Here is a 27,903-nt window from a genome sequence, read left to right on the forward strand (position 1 = left end):
CACATGATGAATGGTGTAGTGAACTGTCACTGAACTAAAATTCACACAGCATGTGCTAGTTATATACTTTTAGCTTGCAAGAAATAGAGGCCTCTTCTGCTGGCCTCAGCTGATGGAGACTTATTGTAAGGATACATAGGGAATAGAAAGACACAGGATGTAGTTTCAGAAGTTATTTGGACATAAGAGTAAGTCTAGGAAACTGACAGCATGTAGCTACACTAGGGAACATTCTTTTGTCAGTTGGATTGACTCTCTTGCTCCTAATATTAGTGACACAACCATTTTTATCAAGTCAGATTACGTTTACCTTCATGTCTTATTAAGGTCCTGAATAATTGGCTGTCTTTGTTGCAGTTTGTTTCCCCAAGAATAAAGAAGGTTGGCCAGGGCCCGGTGTGGTTTCACACGCCTGTAATCCTAGCAATTTGGGAGGTTGAGACAGGAGGATACTGAGTTCAAAGCCAGCCTCACCAAGTGAGAAACTCAGTGAGACCCTGTCTCTAAATAAAATACAAAATAGGGCTGGGGATGTGGCTCAGTGGTCCAGTGCCCTCAGTTCAATCCCTGTTGCCCCCCGCCCTCCGCCCCCACCAAAAATAAGGTTGGCTATCCATAGTCCTGCACAGGATGACCCTTTGGGCAGGGTTCTCATGCTCTTTGACTTCAGAGGTCTGGCAGACTTATAGATAGCTATCTGTTCAGATCCATCCCCTGTCCCTTTGCTGGGGTGGCAGATCTTGTGCCTACATGGCCACCTGCTTGAGAGAAGTACCTACAATTCTGTCAGATGGGGTGTTGGGCCTGGATTACACTGGGGGTTCCTAGGATGGAGAGAGAGTCAAGTTGACAGGCTACAGGCAGGACCTGTACATTTTCAGCCATGTGAGTTCCATGGGGTAGAGACTCAGTTTGTTCATTGTTAATCCCCACAGCTCAGAACAACTCTTGGCATGTACTTTCAATACTTAGCCTGCAAATAGAATAGGCTTGACTTTTAAAAAAAATACTGTAATGTAGCCTTTATTTTTGCTTTGATTACATTCTATTCTAACCTGGATGCTACATACAAAAGGTTGAAAAGTAAATTCCTGCTCTGCCCATGGCTCACCCTGTTGAGAAGAAAGAATATGCTCTCCCAGGATAGCACTTAACATTTTACTTTTATGTGAGTTCCAAAGGTTTTAGATGTTTGCCACTTGGTGCCATCAATACAGACGTGCTGGGTTTGGGGCTGCCTGGTACTAGGTGAATGTCAAGTCCAGCCCTTGGAGCCTTTGCAACAGCTTCCCTTGGAGATGTTCTTGCCTGCGACTGCAAAGCAGCTCCATGGGGCCTCAACTCCTGAGCTCAGGCTCTTTCCCAGCCACCACATGCCAGGGTGCCAGGCGCTGTGGGGAAGGATGGGGTGGGCGCAGCCCACTGCACGGGTTTCCCAACTCCCCTTCCAACAGCCCTAGCAGTACAGGCACAGAGGCTCTTCCCCCTTGAGTCTCTGTGGAATTGCATTTTATTTTATTTTTTTTTATATTTATTTTTCAGTTTTCGGTGGACACAACATCTTTATTTTATTTTTATGTGGTGCTGAGGATTGAACCCAGTGCACCGCACATGCCAGGTGAGCACGTCACCACTTGAGTCACATCCCCAGCCCGGAATTGCATTTTAAAGTTGAAATGTGGGGCTGAGGTTGTGGCTCAGCGGTAGAGTCCTCGCCTGGCACCTGAGAGGCCCTGGATTCGATCCTCAGCACCACATAAAAATAAATAAATAAATAAAGATAAAGTTGAAATGTGTATTTGGATATTTAGCCAAAAAAAAAAAAAAGCTGCCAAATTTTACATAATGAGGGAGACACTGGGAAGAGTGGTCATTAAAATTGATTGCAGCAGCCTCCATTTTTCAAATGCCCCAAATTGTGCGGGAGCGTGGATGTGTTTCTGAAGTGGGGCACACCTGTAGTTGCAGCTGCTTGGGAGCCTGAGGTGGGGGCATCTCTTGAACCTAGGAATCACAGACCAATCTGGGCAAGAAAGAAAAGAATTTTCTGAGCACCAGTTCCCCAGGTTAGTGACGCATGGGATGTAGGGCTTAAATGTGAGTTATAAGTCCAGTGTCGCTAACATCGCATGTGACAGCGTCTCCAGGAAAGGGGCAGCGATACTGAACGTTTAGTGTCAAACCTGAATTATATTGTCATTACTGTTGAATAGAATGACGAGCACTTATAATGTTTTGAACAAATCTTTCAGTCGCTCCTTGAATGCAGGGATTTTTATAAACCTTATTAATGTAATTTGGTACTGATCACCTCATAGGATTCCAGTGAATGTTTAATGAAGATAATGAAGAATTGGATTTGGAAATATTTTCTTCTAGTTTATCTTCAGCTTATCTTTTAATTCTATTTAACAGTGTCTTTAGTGCTTTGAACATTTTTTTTTTTTATTGGTTATTCAAACATTACAAAGGAACATTTTTAAAATAGCTGTTTTAAAGTATTTATCTAGTAAGTCCAGTGTCTGGGCTTCCAGAAGGACAATTTATATAGATTACTTCTTTCTTGTGGGGGCACTGCCTCTTGTTTTTTTGCATACCTCATGAATTTTTGTTGAAAATCAGACATTTTGAATATTAACATGTGGCTAATCAGACAAAATTAGATGGTTCTCCCTTCCTAGGGTTTGTTTTCGCTGCTAGTTATAGTGATAGTCATTTACTACTTGTTAACTTTTCTAAACTAGTTTTGTAAAGTCTGTATTCTTTGTCATGTGTGATACTGAAGTTTGTTTCATTTGTTTAGTGGGTAGCCAGTGATGAGACAAGTGTTTTCCTTCAGTGTCTAGAACTAAAAGGAACCTCCCAGTCTTTGCAGATGAGCTCTTCTGTAGGTGGCCTTGCTGTAGGGGGCCTGGTGGTCAGCAAGGTGAGAGCTGAGGGCCTTCTCAGGTCTTCTCTGAGTCAGGGCCTACTCTGGGAAGGCAGTTGGCCTTCTGGATTCCTAGGAATATATGGGGACTTTTCAAAACTCTTATTCCCCAAAGCATTTTGCTCACTAGCCTTCCTACCAGCTTTTTGGATTAGTCTTTTACTTATCAACTGTTATCCTCATGTAACAGCAAATAATCTATTTATTTGTTAGTTGGTAAATATTTTCAGCAAATACTCTCTAGCTCTCCACTTTAGCCCTGAGAGAGTACAAGTCTTTTTGCTGGACTTCTCGGGAGCCACCAGGCAGGTCAGAACAAATGATTGCAATTCTTTGTGAATGAAGTTTGTTCTGCTTTCTTGTGTGTGGGATGCTGGGGATCAAACCTGGGGTCTCAGCGCTTGCTAGGGAAGCTCTCTATCCATGAGCTGCAGCCCCAGCCCCAGGATGAAGTTTTTTTTTTTTTTTTTAGTTGTTGGTAGACCTTTATTTTATTTAATTATTTATATATGGTACTGAGGATCAAACCCAGTGCCTCACACATGAGGCAAGCACTCTACCACTGACCCACCAGGCTGATATTTTTAAGGTTACTGCTGAGCAGGGGAAGGGGAAAGGAATCAAGGAAATTTCAGATGACACAAAGCTCACTATTTTCATCAAAATCCAGCTAGTTTTTCTTGATTATTTTATTATTGCTGTAGACTTTTGGTTCATTTATAGAGTTCTAAAAACAGTCAATTTCTGCCAGTTTATTTATTAATTTTTTAATTTTTGGTACCAGCAATTGAATCAGGGGATGGGGGTGCTTAACCACTGAGCCACATCCCCAGCTCTTTTTTTTTTTTTTTTTTTTTTTTGGGCTATTGAAGTTTATTTAACAAAAAGTTTAATATGAAAGTGTACATGACCCAATTTTCAAGTCATAGTTAAACAGGGCTTCTGGAGGGAGGACACGGATTTCTCTGCTGAACAGCTGTTATTTATACTCATTCTAAGGCTTCTAACATGATGGTACTGTTTCCTTGTATTACCACCATTCCAATATTGTTCTGTTGTCCACTAGTTGCCATCTCCACACATTCATCTATTTCAAGATTCATGAAGGGATCAAATCCCCGCAATATTCCTTGAACATGTCTGCCACCATTTAATTTCAATGATAACTTCTTGTCCATAAATCTTTTCAGCTCGGGAGGGTGAGCTTTGCTCATGTTGTCTACTCTGCAGGCTCAGAGATGCTTTTCCCAGCCCTTTTCTATATTTTATCTAGAGACAGGGTCTTGCTGAGTAGCTGAGGCTGGCTTTGAACTTGTGATCCTGAATTTGATCCCCAGCAAGAAACAAAACAAAAAACCCACTAACAGAACAACACCATGAGAAGTCATCATCTCCTGCTGGACTAGTATAGTATTTGTGGCTCATTATGGTATATTTAAAAAAACAAACCTATTTTCCCCTAAGATGAGTTACTGTAATGATTATTGCAAATACTGTCCTGTTGATAAAAGAAATGATTGATAAGCTGTTCAAGGAAATGATGGTAGGAATGGAGTATATAATTGTGTTTCCTCTGAAGATCATTTTTCAAAATACTGCTAATTTATCATTTGCTGATGTGTTTGGTTTTATGATATTTACTTGTTTTCCTGAAAGCTATATAATCATTCAAGAAGCAAATGTTCATTTAAAACCAAATTGTTTAACATAATGAGAGCCTACCCTTAGCATTCTCTGCTTTATTTTCCCTTTGTGTTTCATTTTCATCTTATGACACAGCAGAACCTGATCTAGAGGATTGGATTCAAAAGACATGCATTCTATATATATATATATATATATATATATATATATATTTTTTTTTTTTTTTTTAAATTTAGAGACAGGGTCTCACTGAGTTGCTTAGTGCCTCGCTTTTGCCGAGGCTGGCTTTGAACTCATGATCCTCCTGTCACAGCCTCCTGGGCTGCTGGGATTACCCGAACGGGCCACCATGCCCAGCTAAGACATTAATTCTAAATGCTTAGCCTCCCATTAAATGGCCAGCTAAATGGCCTTGATTTCATCTCTCATATTCTCCACTGACAGTGTGAAGGACTTAGACTCAGGTCACATCCCATGCCTGTTTATAAATAAAGCTTTATTGAAACACAGCCATACTCATTTATTAACATCATGTCTATAATTACCTTTGTTCTGCCTCAGCAGAGTAGTTGCAACAGTCTATTTGGCAGTAGGTCTAAAATACTTCCTCTCAGTCCTTTTCCAGGAAAAGTTTGCTGACTCTTCGCAATGAGGTTTCGGGTCAAAATTCTTTGTTCTAGGTTTGGGGATTGAGAGTCGACTATTATTTTTTTCTGTTGGGTTACTTTTTAGTAAATCATCAGAAAACTTCAACTTGAAGAAGGGAAATAGCACTTAATTACATATTCTTATTTGTTAGACAGCTGTCATATTTTGTCATCAGTGCTGTGGTTACAACTTCTAAGAGAGCTCAGTGTCTTATTCAACTGGTAAGCTATTTCTTGGCTGCAGGATCAATCCCTAATTGGGAAGAGGAGCAGTGGACAAAAAAGCCATGTGCCAGTATTTAAAACTTATGCTCAGAAGTCTCGTAGGTCAGTTCTACCCATGTTTCTTTGGCTTACCTGATGTCAATGGCTCAGGGAGGTAGTATTCTTCAGGTACCCTGAAAGTTACTTGGTACCTTGAGTGGATGGTTAACCCTTTTACATGGCCAGGTTGAGAATTTGAGCTTTAGAGGAAGCAGACAATGAAAAAGCGAGTGTTATCTCTGTTATGGTTTGGATGTGAGGTGTCCCCCAAAACTTCACATGTGAAACAATGCACGAAGGTTTGGAGGAGAAATAATTGGTTATATATAGCTTTAGCCTGATCAGTGAATTAATCCCTGATAGGATTTACTGGGTGGTAAGGAGGCTGGTGGGGTGTGGCTAGAGGAAGTAGTTGACTAAACAATCTCCCACAGCCACCTTTTAAAGATGTGCTAGTTTGAGAAGTTTGAAACTCTTGGCAAAACCCTGGTTTTGGAATTCCTTGTGTGTTGTTCTTTATGACTCCCCTACAACCAATAAATTGGCCAGTGAGCTTTTGGAATATATTCTAGTTTTTTCAACTTGTTTACTTAATGCTCAATGGAAGAATACAGTATGTTTTGGGATTTCTTTTTTGCAGAGTCTTGAATGTCTGTAACTTTTGTTTCCCACTCTAAACTGGTTCTCTGTCTCACTGAATGATACCAAGCCAGAGACTGGTGAAGGCACAGCTTTCTCCCACACTGTGACCAGATTCTGTTGAACCTGCCTTCTGCAGAGCTCAACCCTATCCTCTTCTCTCCATTTTCGTTGCCACCATCGCGGTCCAGACATCTTTTGTCATTTTCTGACTCCTAACTTACTTCTCTAATCCATTTCTGGACCACCACTCAACTGAATTTTCTAAAATACAAAGTAATCATGCCACGTTTACCTGTTGTTCTTTCATTGTCTGCTTCCTCTAAAGCTCAAATTCTCAACATGGCCATATTTATTCCCTTTATATTTTTCTGGGTGTTTCCAGTTTTGTCCTCTTGAGCTTATTTTCATGTCTTTAAAAATATAATCCAGAAATGTTTTTCTAGAGCATTATTTTATGGCTCAATATTTGGTAAGTATTTATTTCTTGCTTGTAAAGACTCAAAAGACTTAGTAGCAGGTAGTTGAGCAAAGCTGATTGTGATAGACTGATTGTGATAGTCCAGTCTATTGAGCTTCCATCCTGATGCTCAATAGATTGGTCCTTCTTGGGAGGGTTTGGCTAAGCCTGATGGTAGCTGCTGGGCTCTAAAGAAAGCTAGGTTGTTGGGCATGGTGGTCCATACCTGTAATCTCTAGAGACTCTGGAGTCTGAGGCAGGAGGCCAGCCTTGGCAACTTATAGCAAGACCCTCAGCAATTAGTGAGACCTTGACTCAAATAAATAAATAAGGAAGGAAGAAGGAAGGGAGGAAGGAAGGGATTGGGAATGTAGCTCAGTGCTAAAGTAACCCTGGGTTTAATCCCCAGTACCCTCTCCCTCCCCCTGAAAAAGCAAGACAAATACAAAGCTATGTTAACATGGTTTTAGTTTTACTTTCTCAGCTGGGGATATAGCACAGTTGGTAGAGTGCTTGCCTGGCATGCAGAAGGCCAGGGGTTCAATCCCCAGCACCACCAAAAGAAAAGTTTTACTTTCTCTGAAACCTGTTTTTAGAAGTTTAAACTATGTCCATTTCAGAACTAGTTGTTTATTGGTCTGGGTTAGACTCTGGACAAAAAATGTGAACCGCAGTGCATTTTCCTCTTGCTTGTGGTCCTGTCTCTCAGAGGCCTTTTATGTTAGCCCTCTGTTTCAGATTTAAAAATCACTCCATGGACCTCCTAGGGGGACAAGAGATTTCTCTAAAACCCAAATACTTGCCTTTGAAGATGCTCTAGTAATTTTAATTTTTAAGGCCAAAATGTTTTCATTATTTAAAATTCATTGACACAAAATTTCTTTGATCAACCAACTACTATCCTCCTCTTTTTTTTTTTTTTTTAAATCTAGCCTAGTATTATGGAGTATAAAATAAAATTAATCCTGAATTCTGAAGCTTTGCAATTGTTGCAGTCACAGCTTTCTGTTATCATTAACTTTAAAAAGCAAGTTTAATTTAAAAAATAATAGGCAATATTTAAATATTAAACTTTTAGAAAGAATCAGGGGTATACTGACCAAATCCTTCAGCATGAAGTGAGACATTGAGGAACACACAGTCATATGATGGATTTAAACTTTCTGTGATTAAGGGTTTCTGTGACATTTTGATTTTCTTTTTTTTTTTTTTTTTTTTTAAGTTTTTAATATTTATTTTTTAGTTTTCGGCAGACACAACATCTTTGTTTGTATGTGGTGCTGAGGATCGAACCCGCGCCGCACGCATGCCAGGCGAGCGTGCTACCGCTTGAGCTACATCCCCAGCTCTTGATTTTCTTTTAATAAGCATAATTTAGGAAAAGGTTTGTTTTTTAACTTTTTTCCCCTCCCCCAAGTGAAAAGTTATCTGATTTCCTGTTTCTTAAGGAGGCAGCATAGAACAGGCTGCTTTGTCATTGGTCTGGGGGTTCTGTGAATATGGTGGTTCTTTTGAATGTCTTGGAAATTCAAGGAAAAATCTTGTGAAAGTGCATGAGTGCTTTCGTGGAGTGGGTTGTTCAGGTGGGTCTGGAGAGGAAGGCCCATAATTCAAACAGGTTCTCGTTTCTCTCCCTCTGTTCTCTCTTCTGAATGTGACTGCCCAGCCAACATATCTACTTCGATAGGCCTCTGAATTCTAACATCCATATTAGTTTCCTATTGCTGTTATAACAACTTAACTACAGATTTCGTGACTTAAAACAACATGGGTTTATTATCCTACAGTTCTCGAGGTCAGTGTCTCTGGGCTTTCTGGGTGGGTGGGCAGGGTTCCGTTTTATCTTACAGACCTGAGAGTGAATCCATGTTTTTGCCCCTTAGCTTCTAGAAGCCAGCGGGAATTCCTTAGCTCATGGTCCGTTGCTTCATCTTCAAAGCAAATGTCTGCACTCCTCCCTTCTTCCTTCTGCATCCGTGTATCTTCTGCATCCTCTCATGAGTGTCTCTGACTCCAGTCCTCCTGCTTAGCTCTAGGAAGAAGCCTTTGTGGTTACATTGGGCTCACCCCATAATCCAGGATCATCTCCCCTCAGAAGATACTCACTTCATCATACTTAACCAAAACCCCTTTACTGTGTACAGTAACACCCACAAATTCTGGGGATTAGGACGGGACATCTTTAAGGGGGCTATTTTTCAGCCTGGCAAATCTCTTCCTCCAGATAATCTTTCCTCATTTCGTTTAATGGCACTGCTGTGATTAAGTGAGTTACGTGGGAGTCATTCTTGAAATAATTTTTCTTTATTTTCCCGTCCTCTTATCTCATCACACCCACTCCCACCAGCACACACCCTCCATGGAGTCGTATCCCAATCTGATCAAAATGTTCTCTGGCTGCTGCTGCCCAACAGGCAGGTGTCTTAGTGAAGAAATAGAGGGTAATGTATTCTTACCAGTTTCCATCAGAAGCACCCTGTCTTAGCATTCTGGGGCCTTGGGCTCTCCCACCCTCTTCCTTTCACTCTTGGGTGTTCAGAGTTAATTATAGTACAGGGCTGTGTGGCACCCAAGGGGCTACGGGATCAGATGGCAAGTTACTTCATTTCAACCACGGGGAGATGGGAAGCAAAGGCTTCTATGGTCGAAGACACTGTGGAGAGAATTTGGGTTGGTTGAGCATAATTATCCAGAAAGGCAATTAGGATTTCCATTAAAGATTTCAATCCCTTTTGTTCTTCTGATAGGGAACGTTTCTTCTCAGTTATTGATAAGAGAATAAAATTAATTGAATCTGGTTATTTTGAATGACTTCTCGCCTCCCTTTCCTGGAGAAGGAACACATTTTAAAAAGCTCTTAGGTGGCTGATTTCTGGTACGCAGATACACTACGCTCAGTCCGATTTGGTGAGGAGACGGAGGCAGCCTTCGAATAAAACAAAGCACATGAAAAGATGAAATACCCATTGTTGAGATAATATCGAAATAGAGCTTCCACCGTCTATTATCCTGATTCCTTTTTCTGTAATGTCCCACATTTTTGGGTGACTTCACAGCTTAGAGAAATAAAGGGGGGAAAAGGGGCCATTCCTTGAAACAGTCTATTTGTTATAAAGAGAAGATCTGGAAATAACTAAATGTACAAGTTTTTTCCTACTTTTAGGGAAAAAAAATCGCTTATTGGATTTTTAGCAGCTTTTGTTAAAATTCCTCTTTTAATTAAAAGTTTTCAAGACATGAGGCAGTGGAAAGCATGTGAAGATGAAATATTTCAAGAAGTAAAGAATTCTGCAAATTGAAATTGATTTTTTTAAAGACAGTAATTCTACATTGAGCACCAGCCTCCCCGCCCCAAGTAGTATAGAGATGTCCCCATTTACTTCTTCATCATTTGGCCAGTTTTGGTGTCACTGAATAAATTAATTAGTACAAAATTAGTAAGCACTGACATTTTAGTTTTATGAATTCAAATGCTCATTGATTATTTTTCCTCCAGTAAAGTATTCACATTTGCTATGTCTTGTATTTTAGGCCAGATTTCCATTTGTGTTTTAGCAATTGGAACAGAAAATATATAACTAGTATGAACCTTATTTTGAAATACAATCACAATGGGGCTGGGTTGTGGCTCAGCGGCAGAGCGCTTGCCTAGCATGCGTGAGGCACTGGGTTCAATCCCCAGCCCCACATAAAAATAAAATAAAAGTATTGTGTCCATCTACAACCAAAAAAGTATATATTTAAAAAAAATACAATCACAAGTATTATTAAGGATATCTTCAGAGAGCCCTGAATGCGTCACACACAAGTTATTTAATTTTAGCAGGAGATAAAATTCCCTGTTTATTTTTATAAAAAATAGTTTTAATGAGGCATAATTCACATGCCATATTATTTATGTGATAAGTGACTGCTGCTCCCCACAGTATCTAGATGTATTCTTACCAATCTGGGGATTGAATCCAAGGCCTCGCACATGCCAGGCAAGTGGTCTACCACCCAGCTCCATCCCAGCTCTAATTAAAAAAAAAAATTTCCTATGGTGCTTTTAATGTTTTTCAGATACTTACTGCTTCCTTTCCTAAGCAGTGGACAGAAGTAAGTGTGTTGTGGTGTATTCTGTTGTAGAGGATGAGGCCTGGAGGTGGAATATTGAGAATATTGCTCTGGATAAGAAGGAAGAAACCAAGAAGGCAGGTGTCTTAGTGAAGAAATAGAGGGTAAAGACCTTGGGCTTGGGCTTTTCTCTTATCACTTTGGTAAGTGGGGCCTTTATGCACAGGTGGAACAGAGAAGGAATGTGGAGAACCAGCACTCAGCCTCACGGAGACGTCAGGATACAGCAGTGTCTGAGTGTTTTGCTCAGCTCCACGTCAGTGCCTGGTGTGTGATTGTCTCTGCTGCTTTGTAGACTCTGCTCCCACCTAACTGCCCTCTCCACCACGGCAGCCCCCTCCTGGCCTCTGCACCACAAGATCCGGGGTGCAGTATTCTTTGCTCTTCTGTCTTACATTCTTCCCCTTCTCTCAGTGGCTTCTCATCTCACTGAGAATAAAATTCAGAGGCCTTCCTGAGGCTTAGGCTCTGCAGGACCTGGCCCCTGCCCCTTTTCATTGTTAAAACATAGTTGTAGTGAGGTATGATTCACCTGGTCTGAGTTCCTACCTCTTGCACTTGCGCCCAGCATTCCAGCCCCCGGACCTCCCTGTTCCCCGCCACACACCCACACACGCCACACACCCACACACCCACACACGCTAGCATGCTCCCCGACCCTATCAGAGGTGGAGTCCTGCTCCCTGTTCCTGTGGCCTGCCTTTTCAGTTTTACTCTTCTCTATCAGGCTTTCTTGTACATAACCTGAGAGCATGTACTTCTTTTTATTTTTTTCCTCTCTCATTCCACATTTTTCCATTGGTGTCTTATATATAATAGTCATACCCGCACACCATAAAACAATATAATTTGGCCAATATCATTCCCCAAAACTTGAGAATCTGTTTCTTTCACATTTTGTGCTGCCTCCGTCTCCCCTGGAATCTGTGTCCCTGGAGGGCGGGCTGGGTATGCTCTAGATACTCCTGTATCTTGGTGACTTGACTGGTGCCTGTTCCTAGTGGGCACCTGACCCTGGTGCATGCGCAGTACATTCTGTTGGACTCAATTCCGACCTCCCTGGGGGGATGGGGTGTTGTGTGTTAAGTACTGAATGTATCTCTTGGGTGAGACCCTGGGCTAACTGCTCCAGTGCCTGGAGAAGCTGTTAGGGCAGGTTTCCATCCCTGGTCCAGTAGTGGCCAGAACAACCAGTAGTGGCCAGAACATTATAAGGTTCTATTTCTCTTGATATCCCTTTCTTTCCACGTGGAGGCTGGTCCCTCCAAAGTATGAAGTTTCCATTCTTGGTTCATGAGAAAAATTTGGGTGGAAACTATGCTGTAGAATGGTTGCTTCCCATTTTGAACTAAGAACCTAGAGGACCTTCTTGACCTTCTTTATACCCTCTTTGCTGCGTGGCCGTGGCTCATATCTTTGTGTGCATTCTCTGCCTAGTTGTGCTTCTCTGGTTCTCAAAAAAAAAAAAAAAAAAAAAATTAAGATACTGGGTGTTGAACCCAATATCAGTGCTTTACCACTGGGCTACATTCCTAGCCCTTTATAATTTTTTAAAAGATTTTATTTTTAAATTTTGAGATAGTTTTCCTAAGTTGCTGAGGGTCTCACTATGTTGCCTAGGCTGGACTTGAACTTGTGATCCTCCTGCCTCAGCCTCCTGAGTTGCTGGGATTACAGGTGTGCGCCGTGATACCTGGCTCTTCTTCTCTTGTTCTTGATTGGTCTGTCTTTCCCTTCAGCTTTCCTTTCTTGCTCCTCATTTCTTGTGTTCCCTGGGCTCCCACGTTGCTTGGCCCTCTGTCTCATTCCAGTGCTTGCTTAGCTTTTGTTCTGACCTATGAGAAACCTCTCCGTTTGCCTGCTTTGAGTGATCTTTCTCTCCTGTTTTCCTTATGGCTGGAGAGGAGTGAGGAAGAGAACTGTGCTGGAACATTGTTTCCTCCTTTCATCCTTCTATTTAATTAATATTTGAAAACCACTGTGGGGCTGGGGGTGTAGCTCAGTGGTAGAGAGCTTGCCTAGCCCATATGAGGCACTGGGTTTGATCCTCAGCACCACATATAAATAAATAAGTAAGTAAGTAAGTAAAGTATTGTGCCCATCAACAACTAAAAAAATGATACAAATAAATTTATAAAAAGAAGAAAACCTATTTTGTGTAAGACTTACGTCAGGTCTGGGTTATCTCAGTAATCAAAGTACCCAGGTTCACATAGTGTGTTTTGGGGATACAAACAAGTTAATTGGATGTTTATTATTCATTCATTCACTCAGTGAGTATTTATGGAGACTGGGTACAGTGGTGGATAAAAACAAAAATTCTTACTCTTGCGCACCTTACATTTTGGTAAGACAGACATGTGTACAGTAGAGAACCACACACACCAATGTGAGGTCACAGGCGTGTTGCACACATTAGGGGCTGGTTCTGATCAGGAGAGCCAGGGATAGCTTTGAGAAAATAATGGGTGAATTAAGAATCTGAAGGCACAGGAAGAATAATTAGGCAAGGGCTACAGGGAACAGATGTAGAGTCTGAGGCTGAGAGGGTACTTAGAGCATTTGAGGACAAGTAAGCACAGAGAACAGGAGAGCCATGCCCCATGGGGCAGGAGAACAGGCTGGGGTCAGACCTCGCAGGGCTTTGTAGACTGTGAGGATTTCATCCTTATTCTGTGAGCAACAGGATACCTTTGAAGGGCTATAAGCAGGGAGAAAAGGGGAGAAAGAGACAAAAAGTATTTTTATTTTTAAAACCCTGGTCTGAATGCTGTGGGGAATAAATGGAGTTGGGTGGAGCTTTAGGCATGAGAAGGACACGGGGTGCCAGTCAGAGGCCCTGGTGGCCGTCTAGATGCAAGGTGAGCTTTAGGATTGGCAAGGATCTTAAGTTTCCCTGTCACTCTCGCTTCCTATTAAATGTATTTATTTGTCAAAAAAATTGCTTTTGAAAATTGACTTCCCACGAAAAACATGGATGTAATAAGCCAAATGAGAAATACAGGATGAGTTGATGACTTGAAGGTATACGAATGGAATAATAGCAGAAAATCAAGGATAAAAATAATGAGCAGTCAAGTACAAAACTTAGCCCTGCATTCTTGGCGGCCTAAACACACAAGGGAATAGGGCAGGCCATGTGATTGTTTATAAAATGCTGATCATGCATCATAATCTTTTCTTCATTCTAATAAGCATTTAAAGTACTTTATTATAGGAGTGATATTAACAACCTGGATGGGTCCAGGTTGTTGACACCCAATACCTCCAGAGCATTTATCTAATTTTAATAGTAGTTCACATTGGTATTCATTTATTTATTTATTTGATACTGGGGATTGAGCCCAGGGGCACTTAACCACAAAGCCAATCTCCAGCACACATTCCTGCTTTTTTTTTTTAATTTAGAGGAGGGTCTCCCTGAGTTGCTTAGAGCCTCAATAAATTGCTGAGGCTGGCTTTGAACTCATGATCTTCCTTCCTCAGCCTCCTGAGCTGCTGGGATTACAGACTGGCCACCACGACTGGCCACATTGATTTTTTTATTTTTTTTATTTTTTTAGTTGTCAGTGGACACTTATTTTGCTTATTTATATTCCATGCTGAGAATCGAACCCAGTGCCTCACACGTGCTAGGCAAGCACTCTACCATTGAGCCGTAGCCCTAGCCCCACAGTGGTATTTTAAAAAGCAAAAAATTCGGAAGCATGCAGAGCTGGGCTACATATATGTGTTGATGTTAGGTCCCTTATTAAAGGTTGAGGGGGAGACGGGGGTCAGAAAGAGGAGCATAGGGGGCTGAGGTTGTGGCTCAGTGGTAGAGCGCTCGCCTCACATGTGTAAGGCCCTGGGTTCGATCCTGTGCACCACATACAAATAAATGAAAATAAGTGTATTTGTCCAACTACAACTAAAAAATACATATTAAAAAAAAAAAAAAGAAAGAAAAAAGAAAGAGAAGCATAGGAAGGTAGCGGAGGGGAGAAACGAGCCCAGGTGAGAAGCCCAGGATGCAGGTGTGGGCAGGAAGCAGGTCCTTGTTATAAGTCCTTGAAACTTTGCCTTTGCCATCCCCGATACTCTTGCGATCCCTGCCTTTCTAGTACTTTTTAATTTGTATGCACAATTGTTTTTTCCCATGGAGTGCATCCTTCCTGTCACATAAGACACGTAAGTCAGGGACAAAGAAACCGTGCCCAGGAGTGGTAACCTTGTTTGTTAGCCGTTCACATTCCAGCCACGAACACACACTTACAGAACCAAGAACCTTAAAAACAGTCCTTCAAAGTGATTCCCAGCGACTCTCCTATGGGTTGTCTGCCCTGTCCACCCCCGCCCACCCCACCCCAGCAGCTTCAGCTCTCCTCTTCAGCCTTCTGGCATAGTATTAGGCCCAAAGGCCCAGGAGGGGCCCAGAAGGGCCAGGCAGACGAGTCCAGCAGGGAAGAAGAAGTCCGATAAGTCCAAATGGTTGGCACCCAGCACTTCAGCTCTTGAGACAGAGTCACTAATCCACGTTCGGTGGTAGCTGACATTGGTGTAGACCCCAGGAAGAAGTTTGCCACATTGCATTCCCCAGCTCACCACTCCTATCTGGATCCACACACCATCGATGTTGCAGGACAGAGGCCCTCCAGAGTCGCCCTAGGAGAGAGAGAGGTCATGAGTGCCGTGCAGGGCGCGCAGAGGAGAGCAGTCACAGAGATGGAGAGTTCTGTGGAACTGGGCCTTGAGGCCGATGGAAGTCTCTGGAAGCTGGACTTACACTGCTTTGGAGGAGGATCATGGGAATCTAGAATCACTAAATTGGCAGGGAACTAAGCAAAATATGTTGATAATTTCAAAATATTTGTCTGACTGATGAATCCAAGTAAGATTCATGTGATGTGTTTTTGACGCATCAGGCTTTTAACTCACAATGCTACATGTATCCAGGGAATGAACCACCCTGATCTTTCTGTTCTTAAGTTCTTACTGCTCTTTCTTTGTGTTAAAATAATTCTTTCTTACGTGAAGTAACAGTGACCGGCTGTTAGTATGTCTCTATCTTGTTTTTTCTTTTTTGTAACAGTTTTGAGATAGGAGTCATATAACCACACATTCATGCGTGGAAAGTGCGCTATCAAGAGCCTGGCCCAGCGGCACGCTCCTGTAATTCTAGCAACTCAGGAGGCTGAGATAGGATTATTATAAGTTGGAGACCAGACTCAGCAACTTGGTGAGACCCTGTCTCAAAAACTAAAATGGGCTAGGGAGGTAGCTCAGGTAGAGCACCCCTGGGTTAAATTCCCAGTACCAAAAATAAAAAATAAAAGTGCACCTTCGAGTGTTTTCTTTAACATACTCAGGATGTTGTACAACCATTGCCACCACCCACATTGGAACGTTCTCCTCATCCCCAAAGGAGACCCTGTACCTATTAGTTTTCAGCTCATTTCTTCCCAGCCCTCTCAGTCCAAGGCCAACTGGTAATCTATTTTTTGCCCCCATTCCTTTTTATCGCTGAATAATGTTCCTTATATTAACGTATCATAGTTTGTTCATTCATCAGCTGATGGACACCTGGGGGTCTCCACCCCTTGGTTATTATAAATAATACTGCTGTGAAATTAATGCACAGATAATTATTATAGGGACATGTTTTCATTTCTCCTGGGTGTTTGCATAGGAGTGGAACCTTGGGTCATATGGTAATTAATCTTTGAAGGAATTGCTGGTTTTCCAAAGAAGGTGCCTCATTTTACATCCTGAGCAAAGTCTATGAAGCTTCCACTTTTTCTTTCTTTTTTTTTTTTTTAATATTTATTTCTTAGCTGTAGTTGGACACAATACCTTTATTTTATTTATGTTTATGTGGTGCTGAGGATCAAACCCAGGGCCTCGCATGTGCTGGGCGAGCGCTCTACTACTGAGCCACAACTCCAGCCCCAGTTTCCGCTTTTCTACATCCTTGTCAGCTCTTGTTATTATCTGTCTTTATTTTAGCCATCCTTGGGGGTGTGAATCAGTATCTCATTATGGTTAGGATTTGCTTTTACCTGATGGTCACTGATATTAAGTCTTCTTCATGTGCTTACTGACTATTTGTATATCTTATGAGAAATATCTATTCTGTTTTAAAAATTATATTGTCTTTATTATCAAGATGTGCTTTCAATGTATTCTAGATGCGATTCCTTATCAAACATATGATTTTGAAATTTCCTCCCATTTCAAGGGTTACCTTTCTACTTCCTTGATGGTGTCCCTTGAAGCACAGAAGTTCTGAATTTTTTTTAAATTTATTTTTTAGTTGTTTATTCTATTTATTTATTTTTATTTATTTTTTATTTTCTTTATTTTTATGTGGTGCTCAGGATTAAACCCAGGGCCTCGCACGTGCCAGGCTAGTGCTCTACCACTGAGCCACAACCCCAGCCCCAGAAGTTCCGAATTTTGAAGAACTCTATTTTTCTTTTGTTGCTTAATGCATATTTAAGAAAATGTTGCCTAATCAAGCTCATAAAGATTTACCCATATTATTTTTTCTAAAAGTGTTATTGTTTTAAATCCATCCAGGAACAGTGGTGCAAACCTGTAATCCCGGTGATTTGGAGGCTGAGGCAAAGAATCGCAAGTTCCAGGCCAACCTGGGCAATTTAGGGAGATCCTGTCACAAAATAAAAGCTAGAAAAGGATAGGGATGTGGCTCACTGGTAGAGCACCTCTGGGTTCAATCCCCAGTACTGCAAAAAAAAAAAAAAAAAAAAAAAGTGTTATGTTTTAATTTTTATAGGTCATAGATTCATTTTGGATTAATTTTTGTATATATGAGGCAGGTGTCCAACTTTTTTCTTGTCCCAGCACCATTTGTTGAAATTACCGTTCTTTGCTCATGAATTGTTCTTTGACTAAAATTAATTGATCATACATAGAAGGGTTTATTTCTGAACTCTCAGTTCTGCCCTGTTCATCTGTATGTCTAGCCTTATGCCAGTCCTGTTCTTGTCTACTGTTGCTTTGTGGTAAATTTTGCAATCAGAAAGTGTTCAAGTGTTCATCTTCCAGCTTTGTTATTCTTTTGTCAAGATTATTTAGCCCTCTTGAACCTCCATGTGAATTTTAGGATCCATGTGATCTTATGCAATTCTGCAAAGAAACCAGCTGGGTGTTTTTGTTGTTGTTGTTGTTGTTGTTTTGAGAGAGAGAGAGAATTTTTTAGTCTTTATTTTTTAGTTTTTGGTGGTCACAACATCTTTATTTTTTTTATTTTTATGTGGCTGAGGATCAAATCCAGCCCCCCCTCCCCCCAGCACATGCCAGGTGATTGCGCTATCACTTGAGCCACATCCCCACATATGATTTTGAAATTTCCTTTTCAAAAGGGTTTTGATAGTGATTGTGTTGAATTTAAGTCTTTTGTTCACTGAACACAGAACGTCTTTTCATTGAAGTCTTTGATTTTTCCTTCCTCCCTTTCCTTTTTTTTTTTTTTTTTTAATAATATGACGGGTTGAAGCCACGTTCCCATGTATTCTAGGCAAGCACTTATTTATTTATTTATTTGCTATCGGGGATTAAACTCAGGGGCACTTAACCACTGAGCCACATCCCCAGCCCTTCTTTGTACTTTATTTTTAGAGACAGGGTCTCTCTGAGTTGCTTAGGACCTCGCTAAGTTGCTGAGGCTGGCTTTGAACTTGAAATCCTCCTGTCTCAACCTCCCGAGCCTCTGGGAATTTATGATCATTCTGTGCCACCATTCCGGGTTTCGTTCTTTAATATTTTTCCAATAATACTTTTGTAGTTTAGAGTATAAGTTTTCTACTTCTGTTACATGTTTTTCCTTAGTGTTTGATTTGTTTAATTCTTTTGGTGCTGGGGTTTGAACCTCAGGCCTGTGCATGCTAAGCACAAGCTCGACAACTGAGCTTTACCCACAGCTATAGAAAAAAACGAGTTAGAAAATGTTCCTTCCTCTATTTCTGTGGAAGAGTTTCTTCTTTAAATATTGAGTAGAATTTACCAGTGAAACCATCTGAGCCTGGGCTTTTTGTTTGTTTGTTTGTTTGTTTTAAGTCACTAATGCTGTCTCCTTACCTATCCTCGGTCTATTCAGATCATTTATTTCTTCTTGAGCTAGTTACGGTAGTTTGCATGTTTCTATAAATTTGGCCATATCATCTTAGTGTTCAAGTTTATTGGCATACCATTATTCATAGTATTATCTTACAATTCTTTTTATTTTTGGTAATATTGTTCCCCATTATTTACCTATTTATTTTGGTACCAGGGATTGAACCCAGGGGCACTTTACCACTGAGCCACATCCCCAGCCTTTCTTATTTTTTATTTTGAGACAGTGTCTTTCTTACTAAGTTGCTGAAGCTGATCTTGAACTTGCAATCCTCCTGCTTCAGCCTCCCTGGTCTCTGGGATTATAGAAGTGTACCACATGCCAGCTCCCCTTGTTTATTCCTAACTTTAATATTTGTGTAAAAAATATTTCCTGGGTTGGGGATGTGGCTCAAGCGGTAGCACGTTCGCCTGGCATGTGTGCGGCCCGGGTTCGATCCTCAGCACCACATACAAACAAAGATGTTGTGTCCGCTGAAAACTAAAAAATAAATATTAAAAAAATTCTCTGTCTCTCTCTGTATCTCTCTCTCTCTTTAAAAAATATTTAAAAAATATTTTCTAATTTCCTTTGTGATTCATTTTTTTGACCCATTGATTATTTAGGAGTGTGTTAATTTCCACCTATTTAGAATTTTCTGTATTTCTCTGTTAAACAGAAACCTACAGTCTTTCTAGTTGGGGTATCAGAGGGCAAAGTTCAAAGCTGTCACAGCAGTTGGAAAGTGAAGGGAGAAATACCAGGAAGGAGAGAGCCACAGAGGGAGTCCCAAATGCAAACTGTGCTCCAGTCTGTGGCTGACTCCTGGACTATTTATACAGACAGGTGGGATCTCAAGCAGCTCAGCTAAAGAACTGCTTCTGCCAGTCAGGGGAGAGACAGGCTAGCTATTGGGGTTAGCCAAGTTAACTGCTTGTTAAAACAGGAAATCTGCTTTCTTAGGAGGCGCATCCAAATTCACATTCTCCACAGTGTATCACCGACAATGTCCAGAATACAATCCAAAATTACTAGATATTACAACAAGAAAACTGCAACAAAAAGACAGAGGAAAATATTTCCCATGATAAACTGGAAACTGTTATTCAGGAGAAAAAGCTGGAGAATGACCATGAGATAACTCCGATTCTGGAATAGGCAAAGATTTAAAATAGCTACTTTAATCTCAGCAGCTGGAGAGGCTGAGGCAGTAGGCTCGAGGCTTGAGAGTTCAAAACCAGCCTCAGCAACAGTGAGGCACTAAGCAACTCAGTGAGACCTTGTTTCTAAATAAAATACAAAGTAGGGCTGAGGATGTGGCTTAGTGGTCGAGTGTCCTGAGTTCAATCCCCAGTACTCCGCCCCCCCAACAGCAACAACAAAAAAAGCTGCTTTAACTGTGATCAACTCATGTGAAGGGAAAAAACATTAATGAACATACAGGTAACAGAAATAGGAAATCTTGGCAGAGATTTTGAAAAATGTGTGTGTGTGGTGGGGTGGAGAACCAAATAGTCATACTAAAACTAAAACTAAAACCTGCAAAAAAATCTCATGGGCCAGAGTGGTAGCTCATGGTAGCTGGGGTGGAGCGCTTGCCCAGCATGTGTGAGGCACTGGGTTCAATTCTCAGCACTGCATATAAATAAATAAAATAAAGGTCCATCAACAACTAAAAATATATATATATATTATAAAAGAAGCTCACTAGCTGAGCTTAACGTTAAGATCTTAATGCAGTAAGGCAGTGATCTTGAATGGAGACTAATTAAGTTGAATTATTAAGTTTGATTATTTAGTTTGAAGAACAGAAAAAAGTAAAGTAAAACATACCTATATGAAAATATCAAAAGGTGCAACCTACAAAGTTATTGTTTCATCTAGGAGAGAAGAGAGAAATGAGGCAGAATGATTTTTGAAGGAATTGTGACTGAAAAAAATTTACAGTTTAGTGAAAAAATAGAATCAAAACCCGTAAACAGTGAGCTGTAAATAGAATAAATACAAAGAAAACCACCCCTGCACACCACCTTCAAGCCACTTCCAGTCAGAGGTAAAGGAAGAAATATTGATAGCAGTCGGAGCAAACACCGCCTCATACTCGGCAGAACCAGGATTCAAGTGGTGGCTGACTTTTCATCAGACAGTTGTGATCGAAAGACAACAGAATGACCTCTTTAAGGTCTATGATGAAATGTTCTTAAAAAATGATTGCATGTCCATCTTAATATATTAAAATTGATAGGTCTGTAAAAGTCTAACCACTGGTCTATATCAGTAAGTCTTATCGTTAAAGAGATTAAATGTAAGGATGTAAGTAAGTGTTTCATACAGGTAGCACAAGAATCACTGTCAGAACCCTCATCTGGCTCTAATTTACCGTTTACAGGTAGGAAAACTTGGATCCAAATTAAGATTTCTTCAATTTTTTTTTTTTTAATTGTAGAAGGACATAATACAAGGGTATTTATTTATCTTTTATTATTTATCTATTATTTATTTATTTATCTTATTTGTTTATTTTTATGTGACACTGAAGATCAAACCCAGTGCCTCACACTGTGAGGTTTGTGAGGCAGGGACTCTACCACCCAGCTACAACCTCAGCCCCCAAATTAAGATCTCTTTTAGTCAGCATTTTTGTTGCTTCGATCAAAAGACCTATCAAGAATAACATAAAAAAGGAAACGTTTATTTCGGCTCAAGGTTTCCGAGGTCTCAGTCCAGAGATGGCTGCCTCCATAGCTGTGGGCCTAAGGTGAGGCAGAGCGTCATGGCAGAGAGGCATGGTGGAGGAAGTCGGCTCAGAAGGTGGTGACAGGAAGCAGAGAAAGAGGGCTCTGCTCAAGAGGAACAAAATATAAACCTCAAGGATTGGCCCCCAGGGACCCACCTCCTCTAGCACGTCCTGTCTGCCTACAGGTACCACTCAGCACCTGTCAGCAAATTAACGCACTGATTAGGTTAAGACTTTCATACCCAATCATTTCACCTCTGAACTTTCTTGCATCGTCTCTTGTGAGATTTTTGGCAACACCACATATGTAGACCACAATACTAACCACGCAGCTATCCTTATTTTTTTTAACATCACCAGCACATATCTTGTCTTCCTCAAGGACTGGTTCCAATCCAGGGATGAAAATGCCAATGGGATTAAAGAGTCGTTCACAAGCCTGGTAGTTAAAAATGGGTATTTCAACTTCCTGGAGAGTAGAAGGGTAAGAATCTGCAGAGGAAAATAAGAATGAAAGATTAAGGTCACCTGGATCAGTACAGGGGCCACACTCTGTCATGAGTGCAGAAGTCTCTCGGGGTCCAACCATATTTGCTTATGGAAGGATACTTTGGTACAGTTAAATCACCACACCTGGCTACCACTTTAAAGAATACCAGATTCTCTCCAAACTGCGAGTCAGGGTTACTAACTTCTGACGGAGAGAGGTCATTATGTGTTTCCGTTGTTAGTATCTGCTCTTCCAGCTATAGCTGGACTCTAGGCAGGATACAAGAGTAAATACAACAAAAGTGTAAATGTCCAAAGGTATTTTATTTGAAGACTTGTAGATAATATCATTGGCTTGATCTGATTTAATTTAAAAAATTTATTATGGTGAGGTTATGTTTAGAATGCAAATGTTCTGGAATACATACAAGAGTGTAAATATAAAACCACCCCTTGCTCTACCCATTCTTACCCGATTCTTCCTCAGTTTTTCCCCATCCAGTCACCCAACAAGAGGCTGGAAGTGTCAGTGGCCTTGTGATATTGGGCAGGCAGATGGGCAGGATGAGAGGAGTGAAGGTGACCCTGGAGGACAGCTTCAGCAAGGCAATGTCTGCAGTGGTGGTGTTGTGTTTGGGATGGATGACGATTCGGGACACATAGTACTCCTTGCCCCCCTGGGAGTTCTGTACTTTGTTGGATCCCAGCCACACGCTGTAAAAGGAAACCCAGGACCTAAGGCGGGAAGGAAGAGGAGATTTAAGTGAGCATGCTTATGGCCTCCCTGGGGCAGAACAAGCTGCCCACATCCAGCACGACTTCTCCACGTAAGAAAGAGGGGTAGCAGGTGGCAACGCCTGTGACCCCAGCGACTCAGGAGGCCAAGGCAGGAAGATCGCCAGTTCATAGCAACTTAGCAAGATCCTGTCTCAAAATAAAAAATAAAAAGGGCTGGGGATGTGGCTCAGTGATCAGGCACCTTGGGTTCAATCCCTGGTACAAAACAAGAAAAAGAAAATCAAGAAAAAGAGAGACAGAGGCCGGTGGCTGAGTGGGAATTCCCCAGGACACCTCCATCCGGGACTGCGGGTGGCCTGTGGCCTCCTCTCTCCTTCCTCCCCTCCCTGTGCTATGGCCACAGCTTCGTCCTGCACGTTCTCCCCTGTCTCCCACTTCCCCTTCTCAAGGTTTCGGCCATCACCTAGGTACTTAGTAGTCGTTGCTCCTTAGGGCCAGTTTTGATTGCTGTTCTGACCACTATACGTCCATCTCTACAGAAAATTTTAAGGCAAAATGTAACCCAAGTTATAATGATTAAAAATGTCGGGCAGTTTAACAAAATGTACAAAATAAATAAATTTTAAAAGTTTCCTGCTCCACCACTATCAGATTACATTATTTATTTGGAGGTGGTCACTTTCAGCTTTTTAAACCCTTTTAATTTCCCTCGTATTTTCAAGAAAAATGGTGCTACGCTCTTTCTCAAAAATTCCCTTCCAGTTCTGGATACCGAGTTCCTGATGTGGCAGGTGAGGATGGAGCTTGCTTTTTTTTTTTTTTTGGTACCAGGGATTGAACCCAGGGACACTTAAACATCGGGCCACACCCCAGCCCTTTTTAAATGTTTTATTTAGATACAGGATGTCACTGAGTTGCTTAGGGCCTCACTCGTGCTGAGGTTGTCTTTAAACTCAAAATCCTCCTGCCTCAGCCTCCCGAGCTGCTGAGATGGTAGGCGTGCGCCACTGTGCCGGGCAGTTGGAGCTTTCTTAACATCATTATCCATGTGCTGTCTTCATCTTTGTTTCCCTGTGTCTTCTAAACTAATGTCATCCTGAGTTTTTGTTAGATCAGTATATAATGTGTATGTTCCCACAACTATGTCGGCATTATTATTGTTATTATTATCGGTACTAGGAATTGAACCCAGGGGCCTTAACCACTGAGTCACATCCCCAGCCATTTTTATACATTATTTAGAGACAGGGTCTCTCCTAGTTGCTTAGGGCTTTGCTAAGTTGGCTGAGGCTGGCTTTGAACTTGTGATCCTCCTACCTCAGCCTCCCTTGTGGCTGGGATTACCCACCCCCGGCTTACGTCAGCATTATTCTCTGTGGGTCACATTGGGTCCTGTGATTGTATTTCTTGTAAAATCTTTTGCTTCTCCTGGAGTTAATGTTTCTCACTGTGTTTTCTCAGTTCTTTTATATACCCATCACTAATTCCTCATTCTTTCCCCAAACTGTCTCCCAAAAGTCTAAGTCTCCACCCAATTTTTTCGGACCTGTTGGGCCTTTTAGGGACTGTCTTTTGGAGCCCTCTGCCCTGCTGTTCCAATCTAGGCCACTGTACAGCTGTCATCTTGGCTCTTTCCTTTATTCTTTGTGATTTTCTTGAAGAGTCTCTTTCTCCTTTTGTCTGGGTCCCGTGTTTTCTTGTTCTTTTTTTTCCATTTATTTTGGTGAAACGCAGTCTACTGTAACTTCCTGGTGAACTGTGTGTGGGAGGTAACATTTTTGCTGCTTTGCATATTCGAAACGTCTTATTTCCTCCCCCTTCTTAGTTCACAGTTTGTATAGGGGTAGAATTTTAGGTTGGAAATCATTTTCCCTCTGCATTTTGAAGTCATTCCTCCATTTTCTTTGAGCTTTCACTGATATTGAAAAGTCCTATTATTTTGACTTCTGTGCCTATTAGTCATCTTTGTCCCAAAGCTTTGTGGCTTCAAACAACAAACATTTTACCTCATAGATTCTGTGGGTTGGAAGTCAGGTGTGACTTAATGGGCTGCCTCTAACTCGGGGACTATCGTAGGGCTGTGGTCAGGGGGTCTGCAGTCATCTCAGTGCTGGATGGGGGGGCACCCGTTTCCAGGGTCACTGATGTTGGCTTTGGGCCTTGGCTGGCTGTCGGCTAGGGATACCGGTTCCATGTGGGCCACAGCAGCTTGCTTCCCTCACATGATGGCTCCAAGACAGAACTCAGAATGTGTTTATGATCCAAGAAAATTCAAGACCAAACCTCCTGATTGATATTTAGGAAGTGATTTGATAAAAACTTAGAAAAGTGTCTAATACAGTGCTGTCTCCGTCACTTCTTTTTCTACCTCCATGCCCCGTCCCCACAGGCTCCTAGTTCTGGCGTCCAGAGTGACCTCTGGTTTCTTTCTGCCCTGCTCTTCTCACACTTTCATTGGTCTATTGGTTCATCATGAAATCATTCAGATACTGATGGACGCCCTGCGGGGGGCTGGCTACCAAGAGGAACTCACGATTTTATACAGTGTGCTGCTGTCAGGACCCAGCTCTCACTGATGAGGGACCCTCCACAGACGTGGTCGCCGGAAAAGCGCAGGCTGGCCTGCCATGGCCAATGCCCCCCAGCAGCATCCTGGCCACCCACGATGCGGCTTTCATGAGAAGGTCGACCACACACTACAGAGAGAAGAGAAAGGGCACTGTGGATATCTTGGAGTCCTTTCCTGTGGTCCCCATCTTACCATCTGCAAACTCCCATGTCCCTGAAGGACCAGACCCCTCCCTAGACTTAATGCTCAATCCTGTTCCAGTTTCAAACCCCACAGTCTTTTGTGGGGTGGAGGAGTACCAGGGATTGAACTCAGGGGCACTCGACCACTGAGTCACATCCCCAGCCCTGTTTTGTGTTTTATTTAGAGACAGGGTCTCACTGAGTTGCTTAGTGCCTTGCTTTTGCTGAGGGTGGCTTTGAACTTTGATCCTCCTTCCTCAGCCTCCCAAACCTCTGGGATTACAGGCCTGCAACACCATGCCCAGCACCAAATCCCAGTCTTGAGTAGAAACCACTCACCGGATCGCAGACCTTTCTTTTTGTGAAAAGAGCCTGGGCAAGACCCTAAGGAAGATATGCTATATCATTAATATTATAATAACACTTCTTATGTCTAGATCCACTGAACAGAGCAGCGTCCCTTCCATTTAAACTTTCCAGATTGATGTTCAAGGCTAAAATTAATAAATATCTACCCATTATTTGGAATTTTGATAATTCCACACTTACCTGCCTTTTTATTTATTCTTTTTTTATATTTATTTTTTAGTTGTAGTTGGACACAATACCTTTATTTCACTTATTTATTTTTATGTGGTGCTGAGGATAGAACCCAGGGTCTCGCACATGCCAGGCGAGCGCTCTACCACTGAGCCACAACCCCAGCTCTTTATTTATTCTTTAGTTGTCAGTGGACTTACTTATTTTTATGTGGTGCTGAGAATTGAACCCAGTGCCTCGTACATGCTAGATGAGCGCTCTACCACTGAGCCACAACCCCAGCCCCTGTCTTTTCCTTTTTATCAGCTGTGATTTAATTTTTTTTGTGTGTGTGTGTGATTTAAGGTCATCATCAGGAATATCAGTGTTTTAGATTGTAAATACAATGGTGCCCTCAGATGCTTTTGAGATTTATAAGCTGTTTCCCTTTGAGCTGGTTCTTTGTGTGAATTGACTTTGCTGTTACCTCTAAGCTTCTCTCAGCATGTCCTTTTAAATTAATGTGAGGCTGGGCACAGTGGGGCAGGCTTCTAATCTCAGTGATTGGGGAGGCTGAGGGCAGGAGGATCACGAGTTCTAGCTTCCACCACTTAGTGAGCCCCTGCCTCAAAAAATAGTGTCAGGGTAGAGCACCCCTGGGTTCAATCCCCAGTATCACAAAAAGAAATAAAAAAAAGTCACTGTGGGCCAGAAAAATAAATGGGCCACATATGTCAGAAGCCCTTTTTGTTTCCTCTGTTTGAAGTACAGTTTACCTGGACCCTCTTTCCTTACTCTTTTCCATCAAGCTCTGTTCTTTTGTCTGTCTATCTGTCTCTCTCTGTCTTTCTCATAGTGAGGGGATTGAATCTAGGTCCTTGGACATGCTAAGCAAGCACTCTGGCACTGAGCTACCCGCCAGCCTCCTTCAGGTCTTTGCTCAGACACCCCTAGTGAGGCTGAGGCTGCTCCGACTGCCCTGTTTAGTATTACAACACACCTCCTGCCCCTGAACTTTAGATGCCCTTTCCTGCCATAGTACCTATTACCTTCTAATATGTCTTATAATTTACATGTTTAATGAGTGCGTTGATTATAAGTCTCATGAAGACAGGGATCTTTGTTTTGTCATTGCTGTATCCAGCCAGGAGCATTAGCACAGTGCAGGGCATAGTAACCTCCGGGGACTTTCTCGGGTCATGCTGTCCATGAGTAGCTTCCCTTCGGTGGAGTCATATTGTTCTGTATGATACCTTCCTCTCCCTCTGCACGGCACCCCACGAGCTCACCCAGCAGAAGGAGCAGCAGGACTGCGGGGCCAGCAGGGCGCATGGCTCTGCTTAGGAGCTGCACTTTCTGCTTCCTGGACTCAGGCTCCTGGCAGGGGCCAGCTGCAGGGGCAGCCAGGGGCAGGACCGGCTTCTCCTAGGTGGGTTCCTGTGTTCCTTCTCTCTTCTGGTCTCTACCCCCAGCCTGATTCTGAAGGGACCAGAGACTTCAGATGAGCAGCTGCAGACCCAGGGAAGGAGCTGGGGCCTGCGGCGCCCCCTGCTGTTCTGGGGGAGTGGGGTGACTAGTTTCTGCCTATGGGTGGGGATGGAAGGTGGGAGGGGATGTGTGGAGCCGCAGGTTGAGAACCCTGTCTCTGGCAATGAAATGGAAGGTCGACAAGATTCTCCAACAGCAAGAAATGGAAAAGAGGAAATTCACCCCGAGTCTGGTTCACTTTTTTTTCTCTTTTGTGTTTATGTCTGTTACAGTTTCATCTATAGAATAGACTACAAGTTGGGTTTCTTGGAAAAGAAGACTCTGAGGCAGATCTGTGTGCAGGATATTTATTGGCGAGCGGTCTCAGGATCAGTAGCCCTGCAGGGA

The 27,903-nt window shown here is 42.1% G+C and overlaps 2 protein-coding genes and 1 pseudogene across 5 annotated transcripts in view; 1 reads left to right on the forward strand and 2 right to left on the reverse strand.

Annotated features, from left to right (window-relative positions):
• Positions 1–27,903, forward strand: part of Sh3d19 (SH3 domain containing 19) — a 182,548-nt gene that overhangs the window by 12,088 nt on the left and 142,557 nt on the right. The window lies entirely within an intron of this gene.
• On the reverse strand, positions 3,786–4,143 carry LOC143406427 (small nuclear ribonucleoprotein G pseudogene; annotated as a pseudogene).
• On the reverse strand, positions 15,068–27,360 carry Prss48 (serine protease 48). The gene is made up of 6 exons (XM_076865117.2): positions 27,318–27,360; positions 25,849–25,893; positions 25,292–25,454; positions 22,493–22,755; positions 21,857–22,023; positions 15,068–15,343 (listed from the first exon to the last, which is right to left on the reverse strand). The coding sequence occupies exons 1-6, from the start codon at positions 27,358–27,360 to the stop codon at positions 15,068–15,070; spliced, it is 957 nt and encodes a 318-aa protein (XP_076721232.1).

This window comes from Callospermophilus lateralis, chromosome 8 (assembly GCF_048772815.1).
Source record: "Callospermophilus lateralis isolate mCalLat2 chromosome 8, mCalLat2.hap1, whole genome shotgun sequence".
NCBI classification, from domain to species: Eukaryota; Metazoa; Chordata; class Mammalia; order Rodentia; family Sciuridae; genus Callospermophilus; species Callospermophilus lateralis.

What these genes read in the sequence shown, in the direction of transcription:
- Prss48 (XM_076865117.2), bottom strand. Translation starts at nt 27,360, where the DNA reads ATGCGCCCTGCTGGCCCCGCAGTCCTGCTGCTCCTTCTGCTGG. An exon ending in GCAGCACACTGTATAAAATC is followed by an intron (nt 22,756 to 25,291) that starts GTGAGTTCCTCT and finishes TTCCCGCCTTAG; the next exon opens with GTCCTGGGTTTCCTTTTACA. An exon ending in AAAATAAGGATAGCTGCGTG is followed by an intron (nt 15,344 to 21,856) that starts GTTAGTATTGTG and finishes TCTCTCTCCTAG; the next exon opens with GGCGACTCTGGAGGGCCTCT.